Source organism: Dermacentor andersoni, chromosome 5, assembly GCF_023375885.2.
Source record: "Dermacentor andersoni chromosome 5, qqDerAnde1_hic_scaffold, whole genome shotgun sequence".
In the NCBI taxonomy this organism is placed as follows: Eukaryota; Metazoa; Arthropoda; class Arachnida; order Ixodida; family Ixodidae; genus Dermacentor; species Dermacentor andersoni.
The window spans coordinates 134,889,950-134,910,989 of NC_092818.1; the positions used below are offsets into that span (position 1 = coordinate 134,889,950).

General features: G+C 46.7%; 1 protein-coding gene across 3 annotated transcripts in view; it reads left to right on the forward strand.

The window, feature by feature from the left end:
* The window catches only part of LOC126531223 (sodium-coupled monocarboxylate transporter 1-like), a 93,614-nt gene that overhangs the window by 41,971 nt on the left and 30,603 nt on the right, over nucleotides 1-21,040 (forward strand). For all 3 annotated transcript variants that reach the window (XR_008612624.2, XM_050178659.3, XM_050178661.2), the window contains exons 2-5: nucleotides 13,920-13,985; nucleotides 14,689-14,740; nucleotides 17,796-17,863; nucleotides 20,499-20,579. Coding sequence is in view for 2 of the 3 variants with exons in the window: in XM_050178659.3 (XP_050034616.1) it covers nucleotides 13,920-13,985; nucleotides 14,689-14,740; nucleotides 17,796-17,863; nucleotides 20,499-20,579 (267 nt within the window). In the remaining variant the exon portion in view is untranslated. The remainder of the gene's footprint in view (nucleotides 1-13,919; nucleotides 13,986-14,688; nucleotides 14,741-17,795; nucleotides 17,864-20,498; nucleotides 20,580-21,040) is intronic.

Genomic DNA, 21,040 nt, shown 5'->3' on the forward strand with positions numbered 1-21,040 from the left:
CGGAAGAGGGGGGAGGAGTAGTTGGGTGTATGTTGGATGTTGTCAAAAACCACGGGTGCTGCCGATTCCCGTCTGCGGCACTTGCTGCAAGAAGGCTCTCGGCGGTGAAGGCGAAAGGTCGCCGCCCTCTCTAGAGCTTTAGGGCAGCGCGAATGGTGCGATAGGCCGGCTAGCCGTTTTTAAGTAATACTGTAGTGGTACTCTCGCAGTGGTTTCGTTTCTTTCGAGAAATAGTGTACCTTTGCACGTTGTGTTGAGAGTGCGGAAGGGAAACGACCTTTGCACGTACACCTTTGCACGTACGCCGAGGGTCGTATTGCCGGCTGTATATACACGACGATGTCGCCTGGGCCCCATCTGTGCTACGCGGGTGTTTGTCAAGAGGTCCTTGCAAAGGAGGGCCAACACTCTACTGACTGTCTTCTTATCTTATTGCGGTGCAATCTGCTGTCGACGTTCACGGCGTCAGATGCAGAAGACCCTCGAAAAGGCACGTGTCAGCCAGAGGGCTTTGCTTTCTATTATTGTAATTAAGGACGCCGTTGTGAGTGGCTTCTGAGCTGCTTTCGCAGTGGCCTATTTAGGTGAAGGACGTATAGCATAACATGCGGCTAAGGCACGCGCGTACAGTGCGCGTCGCACCTAGAAGGAAAGCTCAGTTCATAATTGCATTTTTATTCATCGAAGCTTGGTTCGTATACTTCATTTACACTACTGTAAGCCTTGTGTACGAGTCCGTGTATAGCAAGTGCACAACATAGTGCACAGAGGAAGCATACTATTCTATAGAAACTACTTGCTTCGTCGGACATGATGCGGTGTATACCGTGCGACACTAGCATTCCAGGAGGCACGAGGGCCAGTATACCTCCATCAAATGTAATGAAGTTTATCACGCCATTCAAGGAGGGCACGAACGCGCAGTTTTACAGCACTAGTACTCACAATAAGCATAGCATCCACGAGCTAGCTTGGCAATGGCGATATCAGTCTTCGCTGCACAGGAACATGATGTATATTTTAAGGTTCGCGCCTTCACGCTTCCTGCATAGCCACAGGTGTAGTTTGGCGCGCTTGCAGTGGACGTGCCTCGTGTGTCGTAACGACGCCGCCCTTCTCGGACGAAATTTGATACACAGTAATTCATCTCAGGGTCGTCGCTGTTTGCGTGCCTTGGCGTCATTTCGCAACCAAGCAGTTTCTCGAGAAGGCTTTCTAATGAGCACATCTCGCCTACCAATTGGGCCACGACGCTCGCCGGATGCCTTTTCGGAGCACTTCTATATAAGCGACCCCGGTCGATTAATGGTTTAGAGCTGGTTCGTGGCGCTTCACTTGTTGAAATAGTCAGTTATCAGATAGTGGCGACGATGAGCTCTCTGCGCTGTCGTTATCTCTACGAAAAACGACTTTGACATCCTGCATAACTTCGGGAACAGGCAGCGCTGTGACCGACCGCAGTGTGGTGTAAGCACGTGCGCATCCGATGTAACGCGCCGCGTCCTCAATTTGGTGCAACCCATGTGACCTCGATGGGGGCTCATTAGTTAATTACCCCTCGTAGCCAAGGCCGAGTAGGCGGAGCGAGGCTCGTTCCTCCCTACGAGCGCCAACCCGGAAAAGCCAGGAAGAGTTCACAACGGTTGGAGGCTCATTACTTAATCAGAGAAACACTTGACCATAATGTACGCTGGTTAAAATTACCAGACGATTGCGTTGCGAGTCATAGACGGCGACCTGCGGTGAGGCCCACGTGATCGGGGCCCTCGCCTGACTGCTCGCACCTGAATTCGCGGGGCGACGCCGCGTGTGGCTTCCGTGTAGAGAAGGCATCTGCGGGAGCGGGCACAGTTTGCGAATTCGGCCCCAGTTCGCCAGTGGCAAAGCTTCTGGTTCGTCAGTGCTCCTCGGCACTGGCCGGCCACCTTCGCTAATAGCATTTCCAGCATAAGGATTGGCAGGAATTTTCTCTTACGCACAATTCTAGCGGCGTAAGAATATTTCGTGAATACCTGCCCTGGTCCTTCTATTATATTTTATTTCGAATACTTTCCTGGCCCGAAGGCATTACAGAAAGGAGTGGTAAGTGAGAGAAAAAAAAAAGTACATAATTATACAATAATAGGTATTACAAAACCTCAGAAAATACAGCAGTCTTGAAATTGCCAACGTCAGAAATAGTAGCGATGGAGGGAGGAAGGTCGTTCCAGTCGGCGCTGGTTTTAGGAATAAAAGAACCATGACACATCTTTGTTCTAAAATATGGAACACCAACTTTAAACATGTGATCGAAACGGGATGAAATGTATGAAGGGCGAGTAATAAGATGATCCTTTAATAGTGGGTTGTGGTGATACAGCCTGTGGAAAAGACACAGTCTAAAACATTTACGGCGCAATGACAGCTCCGGTAATGTAAGTGTGTTTTTCATGGAAGTAATGCTGGCGTAACGGGAATAGTTAGATAAGATGAAACGTGCTGCGCGATTCTGGATGCATTCTAGAGTGTTTATCAGTGTGATTTGATGGGGATCCCATACGGTGGATGCATATTCTAGCTTTGGTCGCACTAATGTTTTGTAGAGGGTAAGCTTTATCGGCATAGACGCAGCAGAGAAATTTCGACGCAAGTATCCAAGAACCCGGTTAGCGTTATTAGTGACGTGCTTGATGTGCGTATGCCATGATAAGTTACGTGAAATATTGACACCTAGGTATTTGTACGAGTTGACGGATTCAAGAGAAGTATCGTGAAGTAAGTAAGTATGCTCGATGCTCAAATGCCGGTTGTTTCGTGCGTAGAGTTTCAAAGAAAAAATTGCTAGGAGGAACTCTGGCGCTGTATTGTCTGTGGGAGCTACAATAATGGCTGTTCGACTATATAGCATGATAATGATGATAAGTACTTCGTCCTTACGACTTCAAACGGCTTCGTGACTTTTGCATAGTGATCATGTGCAAATAAGTATTGCATTATGTACGTCTCAATTCGCAGTTGTTATGCATGTGCGCAGTGGCTCATCGCCTTTTGCTTTTAGAAAAATAGGGTTCCATTCGAAATTTGGGCCAATAAAGGCAGCTAGATAAAGCATATTAAACAAAGCCACAAGAACGTCTGATGCCACAAGCACGAAGATGAGACAAAATTCATGTACTATAACCATCGTTCCCATGTGTGGTGTCTTAACTATGACGCCATGGGGTTCCCTGTAGTAATATTATCGCGATAGCGTTAAGGGCCCCGTGCCGCATAAAATCCGGTGTCGGCTTCGGCGTCCGGCGCCAGCGTCCCCGTGAACGAGAATTCCCGCATATATTTAGGTATATGTATATATGCCATGCCTTGCTATATGTAATGCCGTATATGCGGGTTACATTGCCACCAGTAAGGTTGCTCATATCTTGTCTTACATTCTGGACAAAGTTATTCCTCGGAATTTTGAGAAGTGCTTGCCTTTTATGTTAAATCTTCTCAGACTTCAATATTAAAAGGGCGAAAGACTAACAGAAACCTGAAAGTAATGATTTTTTTTATTTGGCGTGACTGTGCACAACCTCCGGAATCGGCCCGCACAAGAGGCCGCGTTTTCACCAGAAAGCTCGCCTTCGTGCATAGCGTTCGCCGCCAGCGTGTCCCGGTAAACATTATGGTTAGATACCCCTGCAGTTGCCGCGGGAAGCGGGAGAAGCAGACGGGTATCTTCGCATGCAATCGCGTTTCACTCTTAAAGGCGAAGCTTAGGCGTCCTCCAATTTTTCTGCACCTTTTCTGGCTTATCAAGCCTCCTATAGCGATAAGGGTAGCTAAGTCGGTAATTGTTCTTGGTATTGCACTTACCTCATGCAGCTTGAACTGTTTTTCATTTCAGCGCGCCTTAGCAAATCTGCTTGTATGAGAAACTGGTGCCTGTAATGCGTAAAAATGTACTACGACGAGCAAGTTTGGCGCGAAAAAGGAAATGCGAAGCTTAAAGGCGAAGCTTATGCGTCCTCCAATTTTTTAGTATAGGCAACTCTGTATGGTTTCGTGTACGCAAGGCGGCGCCCTGCTGGAAAGCGCAATTGTATATGCGCAGGGATATACCACATGGCTCTCAGTCGGTGAGCCCCGATGAGTGCGTTCACGTGGGAATGTCTGCTGCGAGCAGCTGGAGCCTTGTTCAGGCTTCGGCGACCGCTACGAAATGGTGTCTGATAGCCCGCACAGCGATGTTGCTGGGATAAACTCTGGGCTCACAACACTGGGGCATGCCGAGATAGCGTTACGAGAGCGCTCAGGTTTACATCTGGCTTGTTCGTGCCATCAGAGGAGACGGCGCTTGCCAAGGACACCGCCGCGTCGATTCCAGTGTGCCTGACGGTCGACAATTGGTTGCGGTTTGAATACGTTTTCTTTGTTGTTTTCTTGAATAATAACAGACTGTGATTGAGCTTGCTTGAGAAAAAGGCCCTCACAAAGCCCCTTTTGGAAATTTTGGCCGTACGATGAATGGACGGATGGATGTAGGATGGATGATATGAGCGTGCCCTTTGGAACGGGGCAGTGGGTTGCGCCACCAAGCTCTTGCTATTATACTGCCTAAGGTACTACCTAGGCTAAAAAAAAAGAAAAGAGAAAAAAGAACACGATGAGTTCCCATAACCAAATTTTCTGACTCCCTATTGTGAACTTTGTTTTTGCACGCCTCCGTTGTTTGTCGTTTCTCTACTTTTCTTCCACCAATCTTTCAGTCGCCTCTTACTAATCTCTATTGCGTACATGTTTACTTTCCCCCTGCTCTCGCTGAACCCAAGGGCTTCAAGGAGGCCAGTGGTGCCCTAAATCGTCCGCTGGGCAGATATCTTCATTCTAATAAAACATGCTCCATGGTTCCCCTAGCTTTATCGCAGCAAGCACATGCTTCTTCTTCCTTCTTTTATCTCGCTTTGTAAGTGCGTGTTCTAAGGCATCCTGATCTCGCTTCGAAAAGGAATGAGATTCCCTTTGAGTTATCATCAATTGTTCTTTTCCTGATTTCGTTTTTTTTTCCCTTTTAAGTAGTTACTCATGGCAGGTTTTCATTGCCGCCACCCATGAGATTATTTCAGCCTCTCTGTTCTTTGTTGCTGTGTTGCTCACCCTTCCTAGTTCTTTTTCTCCACTGTGAATCAATGTTCTTTCTATACAAATATCTCAACACTCTCCCAGCCCATTTACTTTCTTCCACATTCCTCAGTCGCTCTTCATGATCAATTTTACTCTGAGCTTCCCTCACTTCAAAATTTGTCCAGCCCATATCACCCTGCACAGCATCATTTATAGTCTTCCCGTTAGCGCCCAATGCGAGGCATCCCACTGACCTTTGGTTGCCATCGAGCCCTGATTGTACCCCTGATTTCAAGCAAACAACCGCATTTGCAAAAGTAAGCCGTGGAACCATTACACCTTTCCACATACCTCAGAGCACCTCGTACCTATTGTATGCCCATAGCGCTCTGTGTTTCATTATGGTTGCATTTCTCTACCCCTTTACTGTTATTGTTTTTTCCTGTGTTTCCGTGTATCTATTGCCTTCGTTTATCCACATACCAAGGTGTCTGTATTCTTTTACCCAAGGCATTTACCTGCCCTCTGTTGCCACTGTCTGTTCACTATATTCATTGAATACCATAGCACCTGATTTTTTAACGCTAAATTTAAAACCTAAATTCTCGCCTTCCTGTCCACAGATATTAGCCAGGCGTTGCAAATCACTTCGCTTGTTAGCTAGCAACACAATGTCGTCCGCATAAAATAAACGTGGAAGCTGCTGCTCTACTACTGTACCCGCCTGTCTGTATGAGAGATTAAACCCGATATTACTTCCTTCTGGCGCCCTCTCCATACTCACCATGTACATCATAAACAGCGGCGGGGATAAAGGGCACCCCTGCCTCAGTCCCTTGCTGATATGAACTTTCTCCTCGCTCCTCATCCCTTCCCATACAACGCAAACGGTATTTTCTAGGTAAATCTCTCTCAAAAGCTGTAGACAATCGTTACCTAAGCCTTCCCCTTCCAGAATATCCCACAAAATGTTGCGGTCTATGTTGTCATACGCTCCTGTAATGTTTAAAAAGGCCACATATAACGGTCTCGTTTCTACTCTGGATATTTCAATACGCTGAGTAAGGACAGATAAGTTGTCATCCAAACGCCTACATATATTCCGAAGCCATTCTGAAGTTCTCGCAAAATGCCATCATTCTGTGCCCATGCCTGCAGCTCTAACTTAATTGCCTGCATTGCTAACCTGTATACTACCGATGTAATGGTCAGTGGTATGGTATCACAGTGTCTGCCGATTGACTCGATTCCCTCTCTATTCGCAACCGTCCCCTCGTCTGTCTTGAGGGCCCCGCCCTCACACTGCACGCTTTCCTGTCTTTCTTGCCATGTATTGCACGGCTTTTTCTAATGCAAATACTGAAGCTTTCAGAGCACGTGCCTTCTAGCAAAAACCGATATGCACAGAATCTAAATCCTTAAAATGCGCAAAGTAATTCTCACCAATGTTTTAAAAGCAATCAATGCCGCACAGAGTTAAGGTATGACATTTGTTCGCACGTGTTGAACCACGCAGCCACGTTCTCACTTTCCTATAGCTAAGCAATATTCCCGATACCAAAGCACGCACAGTAAAACCACTAATAGCTATTAGTCTTGCCACTTCCAAGCTACTATTTAAAGGCTATAAATAAAGACTTAACGTTCTACCTGGTTGCACATGTTGAAGCACGTGGCGCGAAAGGACGCCCTGACTATCCTGCAAAACCAAATATACGAAACACACCCTCGCGCAGGAAAAGAAGAGAGAGAGAAAAATGAAAACTACCGAATTATTATTTAAGGGCTAAAAAAATTAGCAAATCAAAAACAGAAGCAAGCTCAAAGCATGCACAAAAAACTTATTTCGTCGCTGCTACGGAGCCCTGGAAAAACACGTCCATCCGCCATCGGATGCGCGGACTTGAGCACTCTGAGAGTTGTAGGGCGCCGTCTAAGGAGTCTTTTACCGCAAGAACTTTTTCACGTGGGTTCATTATTAGAGGATATAGAAGAAATTGAGAGGTCGCGTTGGTATATTGCTAGGAGGCGAGCTTCACTGCCAACATGCACTCTCCCCCTTTAGCGTCATCAAGCGGCATTACTTCACGTACTATCACACGCGTACACACACCCGCACAGACAGACATAGGCGGACGGACGGACGGAACGGGCGCATTTCCAGTGGTAGCCCGTTCCGTGCGTGTGACCTATATTCTCTGGCGTAAAGTGCGGCTGCCTGTAAAGAAAAGGTGCTCGGGGTTTTCTTTGAAATTTCATGTTTCCCTTTGATACTTAGCAGACCCGAGAGCCGTCGCGTGATCTACGCGCCGCACTTGTCTGTTTTGCAGTGCAAGATAAACTGGCGAGGGACCCCTGAAACACCCTTATCTTTGGGAAACTAAAGGTACGATCCCGTGCTGCGTCGTACTATACAGCCGGGGATTCGAACCCACGACTTCGGGCTTAGCAGCAGAACGCTGTACCCGCTGAGCCGCCATGGATAGTGAAATTCCTCTCTCTTTCTCGGTCTATGTTATTTTTTCTCTTCTTTTTTTCTTTTTTTTTGTCGGCGACACCCGAGTGGGCGTGTACATTCCTAGAGCCGGAGTGCATAAGCTCTTGTTCCACACCGCTTTCGGGAGTTTTCGTGCCACGTTAATGAAACATGTTTGTTCTGATTAACGGAGTATGAGGACCTTAGAACTAAGTGGAAAGCATAGTCAGCACAGCCACCAATATCCAAAAGGCGTCACTAAAGTCTAGTAAACAAAAGAAGGCGGAAGTTGAATACGCGTGTGAAGCGTGTAAAATGCGTGTTAAATACGCGTGTCAAGGTGAACTCATGTCTCGAGCGGTGCAAATCAACAGAGGTGATAATCTTAGCACTACATTAATACACTCACCAAAGGGCGATGCATGTGTCGCTTTAGTGGCCTGCACGCAGAAAGAAAAAAAAACCGCATAAATATCGAGCGCTGATTTCGCGGATTGCCGTGTTGGTTTTATTTGCAAGCTGAGCTTAGGCACCGCGACGGATACTTTAGTACTGCGCACGTATTAGCAAAAAAAAATAAATAAAAGAAAGAAAAAAGCTCTTACGTACGCTATAGGCTTCTTTGCAAGAGCGAATTCCACCCAATCCTGATGCTAGACATCTCATTAGCGAGAACGACCGACCAATGGCAAAGAACACTTACGAACGAAAAGCTTTGCGAATTCGGCCACTGATGTTGAATCGTGAGAACGTTGTTCTGAAATCACATGCACACTGACATTAGTATAGCTCTTCTATGTAAAAACCAGTTCGGTAGCAGGAAAGAACCTACACATATCTCAAAAAAAAAAAGAAAGAAAGGCAGTGACAGCCAGTTTTATAAAAGATCGACGCACTGCTTTATGGCAAAGTTGGAAAGAATGCGGAAAATAAGAAAAAAAAATAGATACGAACAAACGCCAGTCAAGACGGGTGCTGTATGCTTCGTTTCTCACACAGTGTATCCTTCCTTTTGCGTTTCCCCTCCTGCCAGTATGCCTAAGCTATTTGGCACTTGTTCGTGCCTGTGCTTTTCTTATCCGAATACTTCGCACCGGCTATATACCACGGCGCACTCGTTCAACGATAAGAATCCGGGATGTATAACGGTTCTGTAGACATGCTCAAGGTCCGGATGGTGGGAGCACACTGGGCGTGCGGGTTCCGACCTTCTCTTTTCATTTTGCAAATATCGCGCATTGCGCTCAGGTGTCGCGGATGTTTGTAACGAGTTTGTCTGTCGTCGTTGCCAGAGAGCAGATTGAATATATGTTTTCCGTTTGCTCCCTAGATGCCTGATTGCGCTTTCAGCAGTCTCCTTCTTCGGTGCGTAGAAATGCGAGGACGCGAAGGCAGCGCCGTCTGACGAATCTGTGCTTTGTTTCAGGAAAACAAAACGCATGATGAATATGAAGCCAGGAAGTGAATAAGAAGGAGCAGAATCAGGAGAACACACACCAGCACGTGCTCACTTAAATTCCTTTCTTCTTGCGATCTATACCGTGTGTATATGTCATCATAGGAGTCCTGATCGCTGCGTGTTCGAGATTTCAACTGCGTTATCAGCTGGACTTCGCGCGATTGGGACGTATACCATCGGCGCGCTTTTTTTGCCTTTTTTCGAGCGAACCTTTCTCTTGCGAACCTTCTCGTACATTTTTTTTTTTCCTGACTGTGGCTGGCTGCTACGGTCTTGACGACGAGCTCACACGCAGGATGTAAGAGTATACTGTCCCGTGTGTGGGGATGGGAAGCTGAGGTTGAGGTATTTTTTATTCACCTCGACCCCTCTCCCACATGCGGCGGGACAGCAGTCTTATTACGCATCGACCTTATGTAGCCAAATCTGTACTACTCTACAACTGACGGGCCGTTTTCTCAACGGAATTACGCGGCGAAACAACAAACGGTACCTAAGTATATTCAGTGCAACAAGTACGCGCCTTCGAGTGCATAATTGCTTTATTAAAACCAATATTGCTGTGCCTTCGTTCCCCGGCGGTTTGGCGCATCTGCTCGATCGGTTTCTGGTAAAGTGGACTGATCCTGGGGACGTAGGCTGCAAAGGCTCGTAATCGCTCTGCTGCAAAACGAGTAACGGTTGTGTGTACAGTATGTGTTTAATTAAACACTTCACTAAAGCTTCACTTCGTATGAATTCAAATATGTGCGTTGGATCTGCATAATTATATTTAAGTGTATGCATAGAAGAGAGAAAGGTTTGTAAAATTGCCAATTTCTCTCTCTCTCTCTCTCTCTCTCTCTCTCTCTCTTACTGTTCGTGTGAGCGTGCGCGCCCGTACCTACACTTTCAATGTGCTTTGGAACCACAGTCCACAGAATAAACGCAGCGCAGCATCGGAGAAGTGCTTGTTCTATTTGGCACCGCTCGATGTTGTTGTTCCCTGATTACACTTCCTTTCTCATCTTGCGCTAGTTTTCCCAGGTGTTGGAACGCATCGGTCTGCGGAGGCTCTGAACGGTCCGCAGGAAGGCGGCGTTTCCTTTTCCGAGCACTTACGCGTTGCCGTTCGAGCTCGTCGGTCGCGAGGCGCGTCCTACGCGTTCCGGTCTCCGTGGGCACGGACTTCACAGAGAGTGAACGCTTCGTGTTACGACATTTGATGCCCGCCGTCACCGTGCTTGCATCGGACGTCCCACGCGTAAAAAGAGCCGGAAGATGGCAACCGCGCGCGCGTCCTTGCTCTCTTCCGAGCTGGAAGCCTCGCCAAGGCAACGGCCAAGGACGGTACAGGTCCGTATGTCTCCATCTGGCTCACGCTTTTGTAAAGAGTCCTATGAAAAGTCGCAAAGAAAGAAAGAAAAATGAGAGAGAGAGAGAGAGAGAGAGAGAGAGAGAGAGAGATCTTTGCATGAAGAATGAATAATAGAAAAAAGAGAGGGAAAGAACGATAAGGCAAAGGGAGGCGGGAAACACAAAGAAAAAAAAAGTGACGTGTGCGGACGAGCAAAGGAATAAGAGTTCGTGGAGCTATCGTTTCGAGGAAGTGTGGGCGGCGCCCGTGCACTAACGGAACGCGGAACACTCTCAATGACGTCATTGAGAGTTGTCGTTGGTGGCAGCTCGGTACAATGGAAGCCGGATAGTACAGCTTTAAAAAAAGTGAAGCCGGAGAGTTCTGAAAGTTGTGTGTGGGCCGGATGGAAGGAAACCAACGTCTGCGGGTACCCAACGCGGTGTAGACGCGTGTGCGTACGTCGCCTAGGTGCGCTAGAATTGTTCGTGGCTCTGCTCCGTCTCTTTCAAGGTTATTGTGAAGCAGCGCGTTTTTTTTTTTTTTTTTTTTTTTTTTTTTTTAACGGAATATTGCAGCTTGTAGACCTACTGACCGCACCGTGCTCTTCAGAATAGATCTCCTCGCGCAAGGAGTACCTGTCGAATTTTCTTTCTTTAAAGAAAGTGGAAGTCATTGAATGCAAAGGAGATTTTTTTCGATGCTTGACTGCATAGACATGGCATTTTTCAAACAACGCGAAATGTGGAGGCTTCACCTTGGCTGCTGCCATACTGTAAATTTTTTTGGGGGTTTTCCATCTTTTCATTTATTTCATAATTGACTTCAAGCCCGGTATAACGTTTGGTGATACGGGCACCTCCCCTCTTCATTATCCGCCTTTCTTTTTTTACCGTTATGAGAGGTTCAAATAAAGCCATATTTGAATGGAGAGATACACCCGCCGCGGTGGTTCAGTGGCTATGGCGTCTTGCTGTCAAGCACAAGGTCGCGGGTTCGGTTCCCAACAGCAATGGCAGTATTCTCGAGGGGCGGAATGCATGAACACTCGTGCACTTACATTCTCGTTCACGGGATGTCGTCACAGTCAATGCGGAGCTCACCACGATACGGTGTTTTTCGTAACTCGAGTTTTGCTTGAATCATGAATAAACCACTCGATCAGTGTCACTAGGTGTTTCTGTCATCCACAGTGTCGTTGAGAAGCTGCAGTCGCACAGTGAGAAAGAAGAGGCCTTGGGAAAGAGGAAGTCTGCGGCAGTTTCCTTTAAACCAGCCAAAGCCAGGCCATCATTTTTGTCACTTGTACGTTACGCTTTACAGCGCGCTCTACAGGAAGAAGAAAAAACCGTGTCGCGCACGACAGAAAGAAAAAGAAAGAAAAAACAAGCCTTGTCGCTTCCTTTAACCGAGACTGAAAATTTTTTTTCCTTTCGACGGTTAACGTCATTGGTTGGTGAAACGGTAACACTCTGACCGCGTTCGCCGAGTGTACTCAAGACTGCCAAGCTTTAAACCGCGATGCGCCTTTTTTAACCTTTGACTGGGTGCACAGCTGCGAGATGAGTTTTGTCGCCGTAGGGAAGGTATACGCGCTTTCAGCTGAACGTGGCAGCTTCCTGCTGCTGAGTTACAGCTCGCTCGTTCTGCGCGGCTAACAGCTGCCGAGACTGAGACCTTTTGTAGCTCGCGAAGCAAGCCTTGAAGCAACCCCGGGCAAGGATCTAGCACAGATCGAGTCAGACGTGCAGCGCCCATGGTCTGGAAATGAGGCCTTGGCCTCTTTCGTGTGGCTGCGGTTGGCGAAAAGCCTTGTGCTTACACTCTTTCATAGTTCCCGGGACATTGACACTTTCAGAATTAAGTAGAACATGCTACTAAGTTATATAGTCAGTGTCATTGATAATGAATACTAGACTGTCGCTATAAAGAAAAACGAAAAAAAAAAGAATGCTTTTGTGCTTACGTTCTTTGAAAGTTCCCGGGACATTGATACTTTCAGAATTAAGTGCTATATTGAGCTATTCATTTGGTATATTGGTAATGAATACTAGTATATTTCTATAAAAGGTAACTATAAAAATATAGTTACCTTTTACGAATATAGTTACGAATATGTGGGATGACACGCACCACGAGACCATCAAGACCCAGTAAATTGTGACGCGTGAGTTTTCTCGCAAGACTTTCTGACTCTTCGAAAGACAAGCGTGGATTCCCCTTACGGCTTCGCAATTGTTAGTGTGATGGGGAGTAGGTTTTAGATGAAAAGCCTTGTGTATACATACGTTAATCGCGTGCAACTCCTTCAATTAAAACAAAAAGCAAGAAAAGAAAAACTAATGAATACACGTTCTCCATCCGACATATACGAACGACAGCCGTGAAAGCTGCCGTCCACCACTGCTCGTCCGTTATCTGGAGCGTCTTCCCGACGTAGCGCTACAAGACAGATAACGCCTCGTCGTAAATGCTGTAATATGACCCGCCTCTTGGAGTGTATAAATTATACTCTTAAAGTGCGTGGAGGAACCGCCGCTTCCCCCTCAAAGGAAATGCCGTGACGTCAGCAACTGCACAGTGTCCACAGGTATTGCGAACGCCTCCTTTCGAAAGTTTTAGGAGGCGTTGCCCGTCCAGTCTTTGACCCGATGAACACGAGGAGGTGGAGGAGGAACAGGAGGAGGTGGAGGAGGGCGGAGGGGGGAGGGGAAGGTTGCAGCACCACGTGATCTTGTGATATCTTGACCTCGGGGAGTTATAAGGGCGAAACGATGCCCGTGGCCGAGGCAGTCCGCGGTACGCCCGTGTGTGTGCCAACCCAACGCCCGCGCATTTCGCGGCGTGGGTGGAAATGGTCGTGGCACGCGTGGGTTTATTAACGAGAAACGCTGGACGGTGCAGCCCGGCCCGTGCCTCGTGATATGGGACCCGAGGCTCGGACGAAGCGCACGGGGCTCGCGAGGTGTGCGCCCCCGAGCGTTATGAATGCCGCAGCCGACGCGCGGTGAAATTAATCTCCGCCGTATACGCCGCGTGTGGAAAGTATTCGCGGTAATCGCGTCTATAGAGAATTAAAACACATATCGCGGAACCTGTCAAGGACCGAGGGCCCTCTATATATGTGTGTGTGTGTGCGTGTTGTGTGTGGAATTGAGCATCGATACCATGCATTTGGTATGCCAACTGGCCCAGCTCTCCACTTTTGTACTGTATATAATAGGTATGCTATTATTGCATGACATTGAGGTGAACACGACGAGAAATATATTCGTGGACACTGTATGCTTTCCGTAACATGTCGTTTCAATATTCGGTGCAGTCTCTGATAACTGACCTTAAGGCTTGGGTCATGGGAATAAATAATACTGAGGTGCTGCTATACAGACTAGGCCGATTATCAGAGTAAAAAGAAAAATGAATAACAGGCATAGCCTTGTTCATTAACTATGTATTCGGTGGATGGCTCGTTTGTTTTGCAAATGAAATCTCAGCAGTAGGAAATAATTTGCTTGGCTACGTTTAGTCATACTCACTTTGAGAATTCCTTCTGCTTGTTTCAGTACCTGGAGAGGCGTTTTTCGGGCGCTGTCAGGACGTTAGGCTCACTATCCTTCATAACAAATACGGTGAGTACACGAGACGCATGCGTTTGTACCCTAAAAAAGAAGGCGTAAGACAGCCCCCTATGCCCGTTGCCTTTTCGCTGTCAGTGTCGACTTGTTGATTAGCGTGTTTTTCTCTACAACGTGGTGCCTCCACGGTAGATGGGCGCCTTCACACGGGGAACCGATGCATCGGCGAGAGTTTACCGATAACATCCGGCGTCTGTAACCTCATCTCATACATCGCAGCGCAGCACTGCGCGTGCTGAACCGTACTAGTTGCGGCAGCGTCGCGTGATCGGTTTGCACATAACAAGTAAACGAACGTTCACCTCATGCAGGCGGCGGCGCCGAACTTTTATCCTCTTGGGTTCTTACACCAGTGCTCTGCCGATTATGCCATGAACACGCGCCTGCACGCGCCGACAGGATCTAAACGCTAGTGACGTAGTTTGTGGGTGCGCTCCGCAAGCCACCCGCTGACGATAACATATATATGAAATATAGCTGACATATAGATAACATGTAGCAACGTACAGTAGACGGGCAGCGGTATAGGCGAACGGGAACGAAATGGGAGAAACGCGGTGGTGGACCGAAAAAAAGAAAAATGGCAGACGGTAAAACAAGCACGTTTATCGCATGTCACATTTCCCTTAGTATTTTTACGGCATTGAGACCCCGCAGCTTTTAACCACTTGCCCCCTCCCCTATTTTTTTTTTTCAGTTATTATACATGGGAGTCGTCCTATACGGGCCCTCAGTCGCGTTAGAGTCAGGTAAGTGACTGTTCGATACCCTGATTCTTTCTTTCGTCATTTTTAGGTGTTCGTTCTAGTTTAGCTCAATGAGCATCGTCAGATGGGAAATGTGCCGCAAACAGGAACAGTGTTGGCTCCAGTGACGCCAGGTTAAGGTAACGTTTCGTTGCCTGTTCATATTACGGTATGCTAATACTTCCGATATGGGAGCGCTCTTCGACAGCTCCACTGATGGTGCTCAAGAAGTTGTCGGCCTTGTCTCTTCCCTGCGCATTTGGGCTAGCCTGCTGAGAATAGTTATCCGTCTATCTTGTGTTTCTTCTCGCCAAAGCATATGCGCCGTCCTGTAGTTTCGTTCGGGCTTCTACCACGGTGGCAGAAAAGTGAGCCCTCGTTATCTACAGAAAAAGAAAGCAAAAGAAAGAAAAAAAGTCCTTCATAAATGTGAACCCATCTCAAAACTGATGCATAAAAGAGAGCGAAGTTTATACATTGGCACAAAAGTGGGCTCTGATTGGCTAGAAAAAAAAAATCTTTCACAGCTGTATGCCCATCTGTAAACTGGCACATCAAAGACCGCGCCCTTCGGTAGTACTAGGGGTCTGTTTGCTGTCTCACGACCTCGACCGAGTGCAGCAGCGATCGCGCTATACACTGCGGCGTTCGAGTGCAGCAGCTTTCATCGCGGCCGCCGTACAAACTTCTGGCTGGCCTTCAACGTGCGCGTAGAGCCGGTTTAACGTGGCCCGAGAAACAAAAATTACGGATCTATGCAAAAGAAAAGGAAGGAAAGAAATAGAAAACCGCGTCTATAAGCTGTTTCCTATTTGAATGAGGCATACGCAAAATAACTTTCTTATTTTATAGACGCCTTTATACGCGCCTTGGCAACGGTGGGTTCATGACCGCAGAAAACTTCCGGTCAGGCGTTTCTGACACTTCGCGAAGAAAAAAAAAATATTTCGTCTTATAGCACACCATATAGGTACATGTTCTCGATGTGTTCAGATAAAAAGAATGTGCCCAGCCGTGCGTCGAGCTCATGTATATGCAGTTTTCTTCTTGTATTTAGCAGTAAATTCCACTTATATAAAACATTCTAACTATACCACAAAGCTGGTGCCAGCTAGGAAGATTTATACCTGTGACAAAAAAAAAAAAGAAAAGAAAGCGCTTCTAAAACTTCACTTGAACGTAACTTACGTTGTTTCAGAGGGCTTAACCTGAAGTCTTTTGGTGAACTCTTTCATTGCTATTGAAAGAAAATGCGTGCGGCACGCGTTGCGTGGCATTTACATCTTATGTCGACCACGCCATCGCAGGCGGGCCTTCACCGCCGCAAGAAAGCCGTTGGGAAACTCCCGTTAACAGCTTCGATGTAAAAATCTCGTCAATTTCTGTATGCCGTAACTGACAAGCGCCTGCCGCTAACGGTATAGACGACTTCTGCAAGAGCCTCAACGAGTTTGCGGTTTCATTCTGTGAGGGGAAGGTTCCTACAAAGTTCTGCGCTGCGCTCGACTCCTAACTCCTCGGGAAACCTTCGTGCTGTCGCTTCCCAGCGAAATACAATCTGGGCCACAGTATACCTGAAGTGACCAACTTTTCGAAAGAGGTTTCAAATATTGTCACCCAGCTATTACAACTAAAGCAGTTTGGCAAAATACAGATTGGCAAAAAATGTCTGCCTTTAGCGATGGCTGGTCCTCGGAGAGCCCGCGCGCAACCACGAACTTCGTCGTTCTCGCCTTAAGGGTCCCGTGTCAACACGTGCAAACTTATTTCGCGTCAATATGACGCTTAAGACACGTCCTTTGATTGACTTTAGACGCGACCCCCGGCAGACACGCTCGACGCTTTGAGCCAGGGCAAGCGAGCGGCAGAACGAAATCTGCGTAATGCTTGCCCATCGTTTCCACTCAATAAGATTCGTCATTATTTGTGTCGGCCTTCTTACCATGCATGGCGAACACGCAGCGTGAGATTGCAACCACCGCGTAGGGTGGCTTCCGCGCGGACCGTTCCAAAAAATTAAAATTGCTGGAAGCGTGCCTACAGCGTGCCGCCATCCTCCACCTGCAGAAAAGTAAAAAAGTGAAACTTTCATCATCGACGGATAATTCCGAAAGTCATTAAGAATCTCTGAAAAAAAAAAAAGTGAGATAATTCTTGCTCAGTGTTAATGTGTTGCCGTAAATGGAGGAAACGACCTTGCACCACGGAATTCGTCGGTAGTTCTTTTTGTTTTACTGTGGTGTAATATCTCAGGGTATATTTTCCTTATTTTCCGGTTGGGAACTGGTTTTTTGTTTTCGCGTTTCTCTCTGTCTTCTTAAGGCCTTCGATATTCAACAAAGTTTTACACATAAGGGCGGAAACCTGCCTCCGTGCGTATACAAACAGATGGGCGGTACTTTTTTCATAGATCAAGCTACACTGATAAATCACTCGTATGTAAGCAACGCCATCCGCATTTCCTAGGCGGGCGTTTGGTGGAAGAAAATGAAGGTGGAGGTTTCCTAATTTCTCTCATTTGGCGCCGAAATGGCCGTGCGGACACGACGTCGTCGTGTGAGTAATGTCGCGAGCTACGAAGTATGTATGTATATAGTTGTGTATATAGCTGTGTACATTTGTGTATGTAGGTTGACACTGCGCGGGAGAACCGTGCGCCCTTCACCAGGTCAGGTTCTAACTAATTTTTGAACGCACTAAAGTTGTCTTATTGATGTGAAATTATGGCCGGACGTTACCCCACTCACTGACGCTTGACAGGAACCGGTGTGAGAATTGCACTCTTCTGCTTTCGTGAACACTATCTGAACGCTCACGGCGTTGCTGAAGGGAAAGAACCCGGCATGATGCGTTAAAAAGCTGCCCGCGAGAACAGCTGTCATTGTTGCGGGTCCAAATCACGCTTTAAAAGGTATAAAGGCAGGCGTTGTTTTTGCCGCGCGATTGCGCGCTTCAACAAGCCTCGTTATATTGTTCTTTATTTATTTTTTGTTTTTATTTTTGTCTTTACAACGCCTGCAAAATTGAAAACATTTTCATGCTCTTTTTCTCGTTTAAGTGACGGGCCTTCCTGTCTGGGCATCTATTCTCTTCCTCGGATTGATTTGCACGTTTTATACTGTGCTGGTAAGTCAACGTGTCGTGTCCTTGTTTTCTTACGAATAAGATTTGCCTTATTTATTGCTTTCCGTACTTTATTTCGCTCTAGAACCAAACGAATCAATGAAGAAAAATTACCCTCAACGCTGCTAAGGTGCTGAGACGGTCACTACTTGACGTTTGTTTTAGTCGGGTCCGACGCATATATGTCGTTTGAAGAAGTAGGAAAAGTGGGATACCCACTCCCCGTGTCTGTAAGTGCTGAAAACCTCCGTTATAACGAAAGCGCTTTAATCGAAATATCGGTTTATACAAGGTTTTTCGTGGTACTGACTGGAGTGTATGCATTCCGGACTGGATTATTCTAAGTGCAGCGCCGGCGAATTACGTTTAATGCGAAGTGCGACGAGGGAAATGTCGGCGGCAGCTTCATTGGTCTAACTGTTTCACGTGACGATAACGGACACACGAGGTAGCTGCTCACGGGAGTGCGCAGAATTTCTCCCACTGCCGAGTCTGGCTTTGCTTTAATGTACGTTCTTCGTGCTGACGCGCTGTTAGAGCGTACTCGTCCCGCGGTACTATGACTCATTCAGAGCGTCCCTGTTTTACTGTAATGCCGCTTATAACGAAGTATATCTTCTATTCCGTAGTGCTTTGTTGTAAAAAGGGTTTACTTATGCAGTGCTTCTTTTGTTGTCGCATAATATACCTGTATGTGGCTCCTCTTCTTTACTGCGGCTGTGCCGTCGCATCGATCAGCGGGCCGGTGTCGACGCACGATCGTCATTTCGAAGTGAAGGCGCAGCTGTCGCATCCGCCGCGATCGAGAGCGTCGCGCTCGCCGACTCGTGCTTTTTTTAGAAAACCCAACGGGCTCGTTGTGGGCTCCAATCTGGAATCGCAATCATTTTGCGTGTTTGTGGAACGCCTCGCTGAGGAGTGCACGTGAGACGTTATCTTGTATCGATGCAGTTCCTTTTTTTTACACACACACGCACGCACGCACACGCACGCACACGCACACGCACACACACGCACACACGCGCGCGCGCGGGCAGTTAGACAGACCTGCAGGTGCACGTAAAAAAGCAAAAAACAAACCTTTAATTTCGACGTTTCAACCGGTGTCCGACCTTCATCAAGAGTGCGATTGCAAGCACCCAGAGCTAAATTTCATCAACCATCATCAACAGCAAACCAGCTCCCCCAGATTCACGGACTAACCGTTTCTTCAGATATCCAGCATCAATTCCTAACATAAATCGTTTCCTCCGGAAGCATCATACCCTACTCTTACAGAGCGAGAAAATGCGCCAAATAGTTCTCGAACCTCCGTGGGTGGTACACAGACGGCGCCACCAGAGATTATGTCATCTCCTCCAAAAATAACTCGGCTAACTTCAAAGGCTGCGCATCATGCGCAAAACTTCGACGCAAATTCTGTCCCGCGGTGAGTACCGCTAATGTTGCCAAGAGCACCGCATCTGTGTTTTCATTCAAAATCCAAGGGGATTACAAGTTCAACACTTGTAACATTGTACATCTCTTTGGATGCATCATTTGCCGCGCACGTTTACATCGGACAAACGGATACCCCTTCTAGACTACGTTATAGTAATCGCAGATCACATGCAAAATCTATACTGTAGCTCCCCCTCTCCAAGCATGTGAACACACTAGCCCAAACTTTCGAAAAAAATTAAGGCCACTATTTTGAAATCAGGATTCTACACTCACTAGGAGAGAGAAGCTTGCGAGTCATTTCTATTACAGAAGTTCAGCAAGAGACTTGTTTCCTACATTGCCGACATGTTTGGCGCACCAATGAATATTTTTCCTGTCTGTTTTATGCATTTACTGATGGTTATATATCGTATGTAATATATAGCACGTTTATGAAGCCATATGTATATTTCCGCATCATTAATTAGATATTCTTCGCGCCCTTCTGTTATGTTGATGTTTATTACTTCGCTTTGTCATGTAAGTTTTCATTTCTGTTTTATTTTATTATTCACACATGCATAGACTATGTGTTAAAAGAAAGTTTGCCCGCCTACCGGTAAATACTCTCGTGAAAGAAGCCCGCGAATACATGCAAAGTGGATCGAGCGGCCAGTCGCGCGGCAATTATGCGCGCATTTGCGGGCCGCTTTCACGCTCGGAAAAACACTTATGTAGCACGTATTGAGGAACAAAAGGCTGTATTCGAAGTTTTTTATGCTGCTCTACAATTTTGTCGTTGACACTTTTAATCGAATTATAATATTTGAAAGGTTGATTAATTAAATAGGACCAATTATGTAAATAGGCAGAATGCAAAAAAAAAAAAAAAATTTAGTCTGTGCATCTCCAAGCGACGGCAAACAACATTACCTTGGTTCGGTCCAGCTGCGTGGTATTTGCATATTTTTCAATCTTGGTGCATGATAGTTCGGACACCTGGTGTATGTGTATATACACACACTCGGCGCGGCTGATGCTACGGTTGTAACAAATGATATGGAAATGCATGTAACGAATGATATTAAATGTAACAAATGATATGCGGCCAGACCCCAGGTTTCACGCTGCTTTTATTTTTTTATTTTATTTTTTAGGTTTTGCTAGGCTAGCGTGTGTACGTGCGACTCTCAGCTCGCCTTTGTATTTCTTCCAGGGCGGCATGAAGGCGGTCGTGTGGACGGACACTTTTCAGATGACCGTCATGGTGCTGGGACTGACCACAGTCGTTGTTCTGGTATACATCTCGCATTCGATGCCTTTAATTTGTTATCGCGCTGTTAATTGTTGCTGGCAGTTTTGCCCTGGCATCTCGCAAGTCGTGTCGCGATGTTTGTTTTGCGCGGTTGTTTCCCGTTTCCTTGACATTACTGTTCAGTCCAAATGTTACAGTGTTTTTTTGTTTTCAAATAATTTCTTAGTAGCACCGTCCATGGCATGTATAAGTATTGCCGGACGTATATTGCTGTGGCCGTGCTTTAGAGCTTTCGTCGCTTTAAATGCCCAGAAAATAGCCAGATTTAGAAATTGCGTCTAGTAAGGAGGAGCTTTCGCTCCTTTGTGCGCATGGCCGATACGGTTCCCTAATTCTGAGTCCCCTGCTTCTAAAACTGCCTAATGACAGGTGTGACTCTCATAACTGCCCTGTGCTTCGAAGCGCCAGGCATGTTACGGCTATGTAAAACCATTTCGATCGAG